The sequence below is a fragment of the Pezoporus occidentalis genome, unplaced genomic scaffold (assembly GCF_034315485.1).
Source record: "Pezoporus occidentalis ecotype Australia unplaced genomic scaffold, CSIRO_AGI_Poc_V1 ctg182, whole genome shotgun sequence".
NCBI lineage: Eukaryota > Metazoa > Chordata > Aves > Psittaciformes > Psittacidae > Pezoporus > Pezoporus occidentalis.
Window position 1 is genome coordinate 4,049,994 of NW_026913662.1, and position 12,734 is coordinate 4,062,727.

At 43.7% G+C, this 12,734-nt stretch overlaps 1 protein-coding gene across 2 annotated transcripts; it reads left to right on the top strand.

Annotated features, from left to right (window-relative positions):
* Nucleotides 1–596: 596 nt before the first annotated feature.
* Nucleotides 597–12,316, top strand: GPR19 (G protein-coupled receptor 19). 2 transcript variants are annotated; one of them, XM_062615584.1, is made up of 3 exons: nucleotides 597–1,414; nucleotides 1,504–1,595; nucleotides 10,902–12,316. In XM_062615584.1, the coding sequence occupies exon 3, from the start codon at nucleotides 10,922–10,924 to the stop codon at nucleotides 12,164–12,166; it is 1,245 nt and encodes a 414-aa protein (XP_062471568.1). In that variant the 5' UTR covers nucleotides 597–1,414; nucleotides 1,504–1,595; nucleotides 10,902–10,921; the 3' UTR covers nucleotides 12,167–12,316. The 2 variants fall into 2 exon arrangements, with proteins under 2 accessions (XP_062471568.1, XP_062471567.1); XM_062615583.1 differs by having other exon boundaries at nucleotides 598–1,595.
* Nucleotides 12,317–12,734: the final 418 nt, after the last annotated feature.

A 12,734-nucleotide genomic window follows, 5' to 3' on the forward strand; every position in this document is an offset into this window, starting at 1 on the left:
TCACATTTAACCCATTTCTAACTGAGAAACACAGTCCTCATCTAATTGAACCATTCCTTGTATAGAAGCTATCCCATATTTCTGACTTGATTCCCAGGGTACCTGCTCCACTGCAGGTAATGCACTACGAAGATACAAAATACAGGAAATGAAACTATCCTGCAGTAATTACTCGGGGGGGTTGGGGGAGGAACACTGTTTATTTCAATGTTCTTCCTTGAAAGTAACTTTCAAAAAGCAAATGTACTGCTCCTTCAGTGCCCTAAAGACATGTAGTAAAAACCATAAAATTATACCTGGGGTTCTCTGCTGAAAAATGAGGACAAACAAGGGAAAACACCCAGCCTTTGAGTCAGCCTGTGTTGGTTCAGCTTACCCATGTACCTAATGAGACATCCTGGAACAGGATAAATCTATCCCCCAAACAAATTTCTTGGTTAGCTCACAAGCAGAAAGTTTGTCAAGACTATAATGATATATTCCTGCCTTAAACTGATACTGCAATATAATTCATGGATCTGTTGTACTTCTGTGGGACAAACATGGAAGTGATCAGTTCGCTGGTGAGAGACTGCTCAGTTTGATTTGGGGACGGTTGTTGTTACTCCACCTTGCTTAATAAAGTGTATGTGGCAGAGAACATAAAGAAATGTTGTCAGTGTCATGCCCTATAAAATGCAAAAAAGAAGGTGGCCAATGCTGAAAGGGGGGACCAGACAATTTGATTTCTCCTTTTTTCCATAACGAGTTTCCGTGTCTATGTGGGAATTTAAGAAAAAAACAACAAACAAACAAACAAAAAAACAAAAAAACCCCACCATAAATTCCCAGAGGCATCTAATTAAATATTCTCTTCACCTCCTCCCCCTCATTCATTCGCTGTTTCTTTCAATGGGCAGGGTCCCATGACGACCATCGTGGAAGACAAGCATCCTCTTCAGCAGCCGCACCTCGCCATAGCAACCGTCACGTCAGCGCCGGCAGCCAAACCCGGCGGCGGGCCGAGGGACAGCCCTGCCCCCGGGGCTGCCCTCCCCTGCCCCCTGGGGCCTTGCGGCGGGGAGAACGGGGGCCGTGAAGGGAACGGGGGGCTACAGAGAGCCCCGCCGCTACGGGGTGGTGGGGACGGCACCCGACGCGTCCCGGTGCCCGCCCCGTCGGGGTCCGGGCGGCTCGCCGCTGTCCGTGGTGCTGACCGGCCCAGCGCCGCCGGGCACCGACGGGGCGGAGGGTGGGCACCCTGCAGGGAGAGGGGAGAAGAGAGAGGAGGCGGCGGGCTTCTGGGGAGGTCCTGGGGCGTCTGAGTGCTGAGGAGGGACTGCCACATGATCCGCATCCCACATGACACAGAAAGAAACTGGTGGCAGCAGCCAGCCCCGAAAAACGTCATCTTTTCCTCCGTCAAAGAAGAGGGGTAGAATACCCCATCCCTCCCCCTCAGCCAGATTCGCAGCTATTCAGGAAGAGGCAGGCACAGATGTGAATATACTGTGCGGTTTCCAGTATGATTGGCACCCGCCCAGAGGTGCCTCCACTTGGGATAACAAGCAGAGAAAGGACGAGACCGGCGCCTCTGGGATTATGCTTTGGAGCAGGTATGTGGATGGATAGGTACTGTGATGAAGACTGCTGTAGCTAAAAGGATAGCTTTCTTTACCAGGGTGATCTTTTCCAGTAATTTATCTTCTTATATTTACTTACTTGCATATAAAATCCTTGGGGTTTAGCAAAGAGGACTCATTTCTCACAAGCAAATGCCCTGCAGGGCTTGAATTTTAAACTGATTCTGCTGAAAGCAGGGAAGTGTGTAGAATTACTGCAGAATAAATGTCCATAATTTCTGTACAAATCTACATTGTGTGCATCTATATTCATTATTTTTAAATTATGCTACTTATTTGTCTTAAATAAGTCCCCTGACATGATCAGTTCGCTGAAAGCAGAAAATTATTTTAACTGAGATGAAGCAGACCAATCTGCCCATCTGTTTTTTCCCTGTCTCTAGATACATTCAAACAGCTTCTTCTTTCCTGGTGTTACTGCACTAAAACATCTGCTTTTGTATTTTTCAGTCATTAATTTGAAGTCACCCTTTCTGAAAGCCTTGTCTCCCTTTTTTTCTGTGGGGGTGCCTGGATGCAGCTACTTAGGGCAACACCACAGGCATAGTAATCTTTGCTTATATGTAGCTCGCAGAGACAAGAAGGCGATTCTGGTTTTGCTAATTCAGGCACATACTCTCTAAGAATGCATTGCAATATTTTTCATTCACCCAGCTGGCTTCCAGCATGTCAAACAGTATGTTGGCTCCATGGAGTAATGGAGAAGTAAAACTGCTCTCAAAAAGTGATTTGTGTGTATGAGGCAGGATTCACAGCCGGTTCTTTCTGGCAAAGGTTTTTAAATGTGGTTCTTGAAGATTTGTTGTTAGAGCCCCTGTTAACGGCTTAAACAAGTGACTTGATTTGCAGGAAAATTGGGTGCCAACCCAGAGGCATCCTTAAAAGCTGATCTTTATTTGGGTGTCTTCGGATTTTTAGAAGCTTGATTTGTGGGTTTATTTTAAACATTTTGGTCTTGGATGAGTCAGTAAGGGGAGGAATTTCTATACCTCAGGCACATTCGGGGAGCTCTGCTCCTTAGCTTGAAGTAAGAGCTTGCAGACTCTTACTCCCCCACAGTTCTTCTGTGAAGCCTCTATTTGCAAACCTGTGCAATGCAATTCCCCCATCTGGGTCACACCATATGATCTCCATCTGCATCTTCCTTTGCAGCCCCGCCAGTCATCCCTCCTCAGGTGCTTACCAATCTGTGGAGCAATTTCAACCAGATGCAGAATAGCCCCTAACATCCTCAGTCTGCTCCCCTTCCCCACTACAAACACAGTTCACCACCACCAAAACATGAAACAGCACTTATGTGTTTGGGATTTCTCCATTCCAGCAGCTTCCATCATTCCCTAAACTTCATCTCTGACAGGCAGGCAAAATAGTTCTTGCCACTGGCACCCTTTGTAAGAAAACATCTCCAGTTCAGCAGTTATCAGCAGGCCAGCACCTTGCCTCAGTGGCTTTTCCTACCTTTTTTTGTCCACCCTGAGCCTAACTCAGCTGAAACATCCATTCCAACAAACATTTCTGCATCAGACATTTCCAGCCTAACTATGGCTTTTGCCCTTGTGGCTTCTCCAGGAAAGTTAATATAGAAAAGCTATGGAATGCTCTCACTAATGGCCATATCCTCTGACATAGGAACACTCTTTTACTGCTCATTCAGGTCTCCTCCTCTTATTCCTGTCAGATAAGTCTTCCTGGAAGCATCTTAAGATCTCTGGCAACTCTATCCATAGTATGATTATTAGTCACCAGTGCTACCCCACTTTCTACCACTATGTCTTGCACAGGTGACCTCTGTTGTGTGAGCACTACATCCAAGTTACTGAGAAAGGTCATTAACCATATGACAGGGACTCTTAGATCCCAGCACAGTTGTTTGCACCAATGTGAAAATTCTGTTACCACATTAACTTCTTGTGTGCTGAAAAAAAACAGTTTTCACAAGATTTAATATCAAGAATTAACTGTAACATGACATCTTCATACAGAAAGAACAAAAAAACCCCACACTTAATGTTCTCCTAGGATGACAACTTGTGTTTATTGCTACTGAGAGGGTGAGCTAAGCTGCCAGAGCCCTCACTGAAGCTGCTGGCATGTTCTTCCTGTGGGGGAGAGGACACTCAGCAGGGAGGGGGTGAGAATTGCCAAGAGATGGGCAGAGAAATCAGCCAAGTGTGAGATTCACCACAGCTTATCTGTCAACACCCACCGTGGAAAACCAGCCCTGGTAAGCACTGTGTTCCTCACATCAAGCAGGAGAGCATGCTGTGTTGTGGGCAGGACCTGGCATTGCCAAAAAATAATATAAGTGTGTGGGAGAGAGCATCTATTTTTTTACCTCTGAATCAGGAAAGGGTCCAACCCAGCTGTGTCCAAGGACAGACTCAATCCCTATTAAGAAGGCAAGCAACCTGCAAAGGTGTATTTCAAGCTTCTCCACACTCTCCTTGGACAACACCAGTGGGTGAGAACCTAGCTTGACAGCAGAGTTGGAAATTAGGTCAGTCCCTCTTCTCCTTGTTCCCACTTTTTCATGCCCCCATAGACACACTGGGCAGAGATCTGGGGTTTGCTATCATTTTTAGAACAGCCCTAACCTAGAGTTTTACTACTAGTTGCTAGTAATAATGCTAATAGTAACTGCCCCCATAGACGCATTGGGCAGAGATCTGGGTTTTGCTATCATTTTTGGAACAGTCCTAATCTAGAGTTTTACTACTAGTTGCTAGTAGTAATACTAATAGTAACTACTAGGATGATAGAATAAAGCATGAGACATGATAAAAGTCTGACACACTTAAAACTCTGTGGGTCTTTCCTTTGGGGAAGAAAAGCTTCTACAAGAAGCCCATATCCACTGTGCACCTGTTTGTAAACAGTGTGTTGTACTCATGCTCGTGAGGCAGTAGACAAAGCACTGTGCTATGTGTCTCTCTTATCATTAGCCAGACCATGCTGTGGGCAAGAGTAGAGGGGGAAGATTGAAGAAACAGGCAGTCCAAAGGCCATTACAGACCCAATAATTTATTTGGCACAGCCCAGGTCTGTGGAAGGAAGACTGTGTCCTCCCTGGGCCTTGCACATGACCCCACCCTACAGCTACTGGATGATTAACTTCCCACTGCATGTGATCCTGCCTATGTCATCCTTTCTACAGATCTGGAGGTTGCAACCTCCACCTGTGCTTCAGCATAGCCCTGGCTGAAAAGAGTTACACCTCTGTCCCTCACTCTGCAGATACAGATGAGGTAAGGGTGTCTATCTAGGCAGTGTTGAGCACAAATATGGCTCATATTTTACCACTGTCTGTCGCTGAACCAAAGAATGATGTTTGGTATAAGTGGAATCTGCAGTTACCATAAGGTCTCCTTCCCACCACCAACAAAGAATAAACATGCTCTTAGGGTTAGGTGCGTGAATAAATTACTGGGTCTTAGAAACTCACCTCAAGTTAATAGACCTATGGTGGCTGCCTGTGTGTCAGTCTTAACCCACAGTAAATACATGAGAAAAAGTCATTGACTTCAGATGCAGGAAAAAGCTAGTGTTCTTACAACCTTTAATACCACAATGAGCTTCAAAAGATGGCACTGTCTCTTAAGTAGACTCAGCCAATATACAGTAACTTATGACCTACATATGGTTTTGAACCCTGAATGTTCATCAGAATCATGGCCCGTGAATTTGCCCCAGGCCAGGCCTTAGTGCTACAGGTATGCAGAGTAGTTAACTCCAGATTTCAGCTTATAGACCCAGAAGCTTTAGATGGACTCTGTTCTTGGACTATTTAGCTACTGCATGGTTCACCACTTATTAAGCTCAGTTAAAACGATAAAGCTGAAAAAGCATTATTCCTTACGCAACCAGTACAAGAAATATAAATTTGCTCAAATCCCAGCAAGTGTTGTAGTATATTATATCCTTGTTCTCAGCTTTAATACCTTGTTAAAATGGTCAGGAAAGAACACAAAGAGTTGATGAAGGTTGAAGGCAAAGAGACTGTCTACTTGCCCTTACTTTCCTCAAGCATACAGTAGAAAAATCTTGTTTAGATTCATGCTCATGCAGTAGCTAACAGCATCTTCACATCTTTAGATGTGCTGGAAATTAAGTACATTTCCTTCCTTTATTTGATTCCATCTGTATTTCCTGCTTCCATGACCTCACCCTGCAATACAGGCTAGGCTCTCAGATGCTGATAAAAGATGCAATAATGTGTATTGACTTACATCAGCAGTACAGAATCTGTAAGTTGAACTGTGACCACACTGGTACTGAAAGCTTCATCCATGAAATAGCCCATCCACACTTCTAGTCATGTCATCTTTAGCTACCTATGCTGCAGAACAGGAATCTCCACCAGTGGAGTAGAGCAGGGAGCAGGCAGAGGCATATGAGAAATGCCTATGGATCACAAAAATTTCCTTGTGTCCAACCCATGTTATTATCCTGATAAAATAGAGGCAGATGTTTTCTATCCCCATATACTGGAATGCAGAGAGCGAGGAAGAACACACTTCACTTCAAGAGATTTTCAGGCTTTGCTCTGCAGAGCTGCTCGAAGAATAGAAAAGCCTTCGTAAGGGCAAAATAGCTGAGCATTTTTATGAGCACTAGACCAGAGTGAAGAGCTGGCAGGGAATCTGCGTGCTTACAAAAGCATGTGTATCCACATTCCTCCACTGCAAGCAGAAGTGCTGGATGGCCTCAATATGTGCACAGTTATCTCTACGTAGCAAGAAACAGGGGTTAAAAGAGTCTGTGTTCTTCTATAAAAGGATTATTACATTGAGACAATGCACACACAGGGTAGTTAACTTGAATTTAGTCAAGGATGAATGTTACCTTCTAGCACCTTACACCCAGACAAAAGTCCCCCCATTCTGATTCAATTTGCTCCCATTTCTAATGTTGATTAAACTCAGTTAGATGAAGCATTTCTCTTCCAGTCTGGCAGCTATTGCTAAGATATTCTTCAGAAAGGGAATTTTATGGAGTAAATGACCAGCTTAATGCTTTTCAAATAATTTGCTGGACCAAAGCTTGCCTGGTATTTTGAAGGTATGATGCAGAAAGGTAAAATATGTTGACTAAAAAAGCCCCTTCTGTTAGTGCAAGGTTAAATAATGTATAGCAATCTATTTTTTAGCTAACTTTTTAATCCTGAAAAGCTATGGCTGGGAAACAAAAGGTATATTATTTTGATTAAACATTTTAAAAGCCATTTAATGCATTCCTTTGCAAATCTTATTAAGTTTTACTCTTCCAAATGGCAGTGAACACTTATTTTGTTGAGAGGACACTAAACATGCAAACACACAGCAACTATGCCATATGGGCTTTATGCAACAGCAAAGTAGACGTGGCAGTGATTTTATGAAGTTCTGGTGGCTCAAAGACTTAATCTCTAAGAAACAGATCTGTTTTGGAGAGTTAGCAAGAATATATTTAACTTGCTATCAACCCAAGGGATAATCCTGAAAATGGAATGTTTGTGCCTTCAAACTGCAAATTAAGGTCCATGACATAGGAACTGTGGCACCAGGAAATCCCTCTGATAATTATGAGTCATTTCACATGCCCCTTATTTTTCCAAGCAAATGCAAAAAACTTTGGGGTTTTAAACAGAAATACAGGAAATCCTTATACCAGTTTTAAAAGGATTCCCACTCTATAATGTTCAAAAAAAAAGTGAGATTTTTGGCACTGCTGCATTAATGCAGACTCAGTAACTAGAAAGTAGCCTTTCACTCAGCACAGTATTACACAGGTTTACAGGTAAAATCAAACAAAAGCATTTTTGTTAAGCAAAAATGTAATTAGGTCTCAAGTAATTTTTACTTTCTGTATTTCTAATACTTCCTTTTTGACCTGCAAGCAGAGGGAGACTAAAGAGCTCATTCCTGTTTTCTTATGGATCTGGTATTTGCTAGCTGAGCAGTTCACTAACACTTAAACCGTATTTCAGTAATGATGCAGCAGTCAGGGATGTGGGAATACCTAATGTAGCAAGATAGAGAATCTGTGGTTATTTGCATCCCAGACCCAAGCAGAACAATGCATACACTGAGATTTTCTTGCTCATGCTGCCAACAGGAGCATTACTTATTATGTAGAAGTTTATGTCTCCACTATAAAAAACAAACGCCCACCGAAGAAGAGATGCTGGGCAATAGACACAAAGGTTCTTACTGCTAAATCAAGGCATGATTCTGATCTTGTTACCACCTACGAAAAATAGGGTTGAATACAGATCCTTTAATAAAAAGAGTATCAGCTTCTGGTCCATTTGACAGAAAAAATATTTATGACTAGGAATGCAGGACTCTCAGTGCTCCTTAATCAGATAGTATTTATTTTTCAGAAAATAAAACAAGTAATTGATGTTCAACCAGAGCAATTGAATGGTCAGGGTAGTTAAAAGTCACTATATTGCACTTATACATTCACCTGGACCTTGTGGGCAGTGTGCTAAATGACTTTAGATTTTCCCAAGGAAGAAAGAATCACAAAATAAAGTATCACTTTCACCTGTGTTTGGTGCCTCTCCTGTTACACTCACAGTGGAGGAACCAGCACCACCACAGACACGTAACCAAATACTCTCTCTCTCAATGCAAACACATGGTATCTGGTGAAGGATGGAACAAGGAAGGTTTCTCCCATTGAGGTGTTGCTTCTTCTGTTAGCAAAGCTCAAACACAAGACAGCTGGATACAGCTCTTGCCATTGTCCTTTCTCTGTAGGCACCCACTAGTTAGCTCACCTCACACACCTCTGAGGATGACACATGGTGTTCCATGGTGGGGCTGCTGAATTCCCAGCTTCTTACAGGCGTGCTGGCACATAACCCGAGTTCTCCATTAAAGACTGTCTGGGCTGACTTTCAGTCAAAATGAAACAGAAATACTATCTGAGTGTTACAACCTGCATAACTAAATGTCTCGGGTCTGAACTGACACAGACAGCAAATTTGGTTTGCCAGGAGAATTATCATGAGAACAGAGCTAGAGAGTCTGCATATTTTAACAGCTTAGGAAGGTCATTTCATCCTCGTGCCTGACTTCCACTGTTCTTCCGTATTGGTCAAGAAAATGTCATCTGGTTATTCTTCTATGAAGCGTAATCTGTGCAGCTGGTTATTTTTAAATAACACATGCTTCTGCATAGCAAGAAGTGAAATTAAGGAAGCAAAATAGCCCATAATGTTCTTTTCTATCTGGTTAATAGGCTCCATGTGTATTATTCTATTACAGATAATTCTAACATGTAATTTAGTGGGTTGTACTGTCAGTACATCCTGCCATTCTGCCAGAGACAGCAGTTCAAATACTGTGCTGACAGCTGGTGATGGCAGGATATCTCCAGGGGGCCAGATCCACCCAATGGAGGGTAAAGAAAGGCAAGCAGGAGCTGTTTGAGAAACCAGGAATCATCTGCCAGGAAAAGCTAGTAAGAAAACAATGAGAGAAGGGATGAGGGAAAGCGAAGGCCAGGCTGGGCAGCACCCACAGCCCTCCAGCAGAAGACGGGATGAGGGGCAATGTATCATCTGCAGATGGTGCCCCTTGCACGGTTGGTAACTCAGACACCAGCAACACATTGGGTCTCACTGCTGGTGTCCTGAGTGCTATTTTGACAGGAGGCTAGCATGTGAAACTCCTTGTTTAACACACCCCTGAAACAAACCCAGCTGTTAACTAGCCCCAGACTGCTTCAGCTACGAGTCCAACTTAACCTGAGTCATGCTGTCAGCTCCCAGACACTACCTGCACGCAAAAGCTCCGAAATAAAGCTAGCTGCATTGGAAGCAGCATTGATGACATATATTGGCCCATTTTCTGCTGATGCAGAGTAGGCAGCTGGGCATGGTGCAGGGCATAGAGAGGTACAGGGGGGTCCAGCAGCTCTGTGGCTGCAGCTACACAGACTGGCAGTGCCCATGCAGCTGTGCCACACTGCAAGCACACTCTGCATTTTCAAGTATGCTAAATTAATGCCTGTGCTGTGCAGCTGATTGTACATCAAGCCTGTTCGTATGAAACATGCATATTGTATGTTCTAATAAGTGCAGCTAATGAATACAGCTAGAGGAAACAAAACCTTTAGCCACATGAAGCAATTAATAGATCTTTTTCTCTTCCACATCTGACTATGTTTTGCATTGCATTATTGAAGATGACACATGAAACAGCACAAAGATTCCATGTTCATCCAGTGGCTTTGCACCATGGAGCTCCGGTCTGAGTAGGGAGACAAGGAGAAAGTAATTGGTGATAGATGCAGAGCTGGAGCAGGCACAGCAAAAAGCATAAGGATAACACTGGGGACAAAAATACTCAGAAAGGAAGGTTGGGAATTTGGATTGCTTGGAAAGCTGAGGAGGATGCTGGTGGCTTTTTGAACTTGTCCATTTGGTTTCTGGGATGAACACTTAACTTCTGATCATTAACTGAAGACAGATTTATCTTTTGTGGTATCAAGACTCTGGACTTACGCATTCACACAACAAATCCACAGAAACACAGATTTTCTGTTTCTAATGAATAAGAATTTGCATCTAAACACCATGATTTGAAAGGACACTTTGGGATCATCAGGCCCAGGCAAGGTGTTTGCATACACACAGCCACTAATATTTAGCACTTTTACATTTTAACCCTGTGATAGGCTAGGACCAACACAACAGACTAAATTCAAGATTGCAGACTCTGTCTAGTAATATATTCATTCCTGTCTCACTTCTTAAAACAGGAAGTCATATATATGTCATACCATGGTGTGTCCCATATCTGCCACAAAGGACAGGCTAGAGTTTGATCCAAGGATTGATCCACTGAATCCAAGGATTCAGTGACAGCTTGGAAACACAGAAGTCATTAGAGCACCCTGGCAGCTGAAAAACACCATCTAAAAAGAAGATACAGTAGTGATCGTGTTTGCCTTAGGGTGGTGGTGGTGTAGTCAGCGTATTCCTCTCACTCAGTTTGCAGGTCACCAGCATGGGTGAAAAGGCACCTCAGTCTCTAGCTGTGAAAGGAACATTTATCTTTCAGAGGACAGAGGTGGATGTCCTAAAACAGTCAGGTTGTTAATAAAACTCAACACAAAACTGAATGGCCTCTGCTGTAACAGAGAGACTAACCGTATACTTCTGACTGTTTCTCTGATATCCATATGTTAAGCAGTATGTAGGTTACTTAAAATTATCTTTCATTGCTTAAGGTAGGTTTTTCCCACAGGCCTGTTAAATAGAACCTTGCTTCTTCTCCTTTTATGCAGCCTGAGCAAAAGACGTGGCCATGATTGCTCACAGCATGGATAACAACAGCGGTACTGTTGTTCTCCCTACCTTCCTGCTTCTGCTGCAGAGTGAGAGCTACTCGAACAGCCCCATCCCCTCTGCTGGCTATGAGATGACAGCATCACCCACAGGACCCAGCTCAAGCAGGAACCGCACTGCCTCGCTGTATGACCTGCAGCAGGGGGAAATTACAGCAGCCAGCATGGTTTTGGGAGCGCTGTGGCTGGTGTCCCTCGTTGGAAACTCCCTCGTTTGCTTAGTGATCCATCGGAGCAGGAGGACGCAATCCACCACCAACTATTTTGTTGTCTCCATGGCTTGTGCAGACCTGCTGACTAGTGTCACAAGCGTGCCCTTTGTGCTGCTTCAGTTCACCTATGGCAGGTGGACACTGGGGAACTCAATGTGCAAGCTGGTAAGGTACATCCAGCACATCACCCCTGGAGTCCAGATATATGTGCTCCTCTCTATATGTGTGGATAGATTCTACACTATCGTTTACCCCCTGAGCTTCAAAGTGTCCAGGGAGAAAGCCAAGAAAATGATTCTGGCCTCTTGGCTCTTTGAGGCTGCATTTGCATCACCGGCTTTCCTTTTCTACAGCTCCAACAGTGACGACCACTGCAACTTTTTTCTCCCCAGATCTTGGGAAGGAGTTACCTATGGTGTCATCCGCCTCTTGGTGGTGTTTTTGATGCCGTCTACCCTCATTGTCTTCTTCTACCAGAGGGTCATCAAGTACATTTGGAGAATAGGCACTGATGGCAGGACTGTCAGGAGGACAACAAATACTGTTCCGAGAGCAAAAGTGAAAACCATCAAAATGTTCTTAATGCTAAACTCAGTCTTTCTCCTCTCCTGGCTCCCTTTCTACATGGTACAGCTGTGGCACCCACAGGAAATCAACTACAGAAAAAGCTCCCTGGTTTTCCTGTTCATCACCTGGATCTCCTTCAGTTCTTCAGCCGCTAAGCCAACCATCTACTCCGTGTATAATGCAAACTTCAGAAGAGGGATGAAAGAAACTTTCTGCATGTCTGCCATGAAATGTTACAGAAGTAATGCATACACCATCACCACCAGTTCCAGAATAGCCAAAAAGAATCATGTTGGGATCGCAGATATCCCAGCTCCAGCCAAAACTGTCATGAAAGACTCCATCTATGATGCTTTTAACAGAGAAGAAAAGGAAAAAAAGGTTGCCTGGCCTATTCAGTCCAATCCCCCCAATACATTTGTCTAGTTGGCTGCATTGCTTTGAAGAAACTACCATGTACCCACAGAACAAGGAGCTTTATATCCTTTCTGAATATTGATGTATATTTACATATTTTTAACACAGATTTGGGGAAGAAGACAAGATGTTTTATTTTATTAAATGCCTTGATTTTGATGTGTCCAGTTTATTTAATTCCCCTTACCTTCTGCTTTCTGGAAATACTCTCCCTGAGTCACAAGCATCCCTTTTCTACAAAACAGGAAATTTCTTAGACTTTCCCTAGACAGGCAAAAAAGGGTAGGAAGAAACACTGCTTTTTTTGAATCCCTGTACACTGGCCACTGTGTATCAATGCATATATCCACCCAAGGCCATCTATACTTCTGTCTGTTATGTCCCTGCAAATACCAGCGCACTGTGGTTTTCCTTCTTGTCCAGACCCCATGGGCAAGAGGTCCACAGGTGGGCAGTCAGGCTTAATCCTGACATCAGTGGTGAAACTCCCAGAGCCCCACAGGGTCAGCATCAGTCCAGCATTGAATGCTTTTGCACTTTCGTTGTTGCGCCTCTCCAGAGGTCCTGTGGTCCAAAC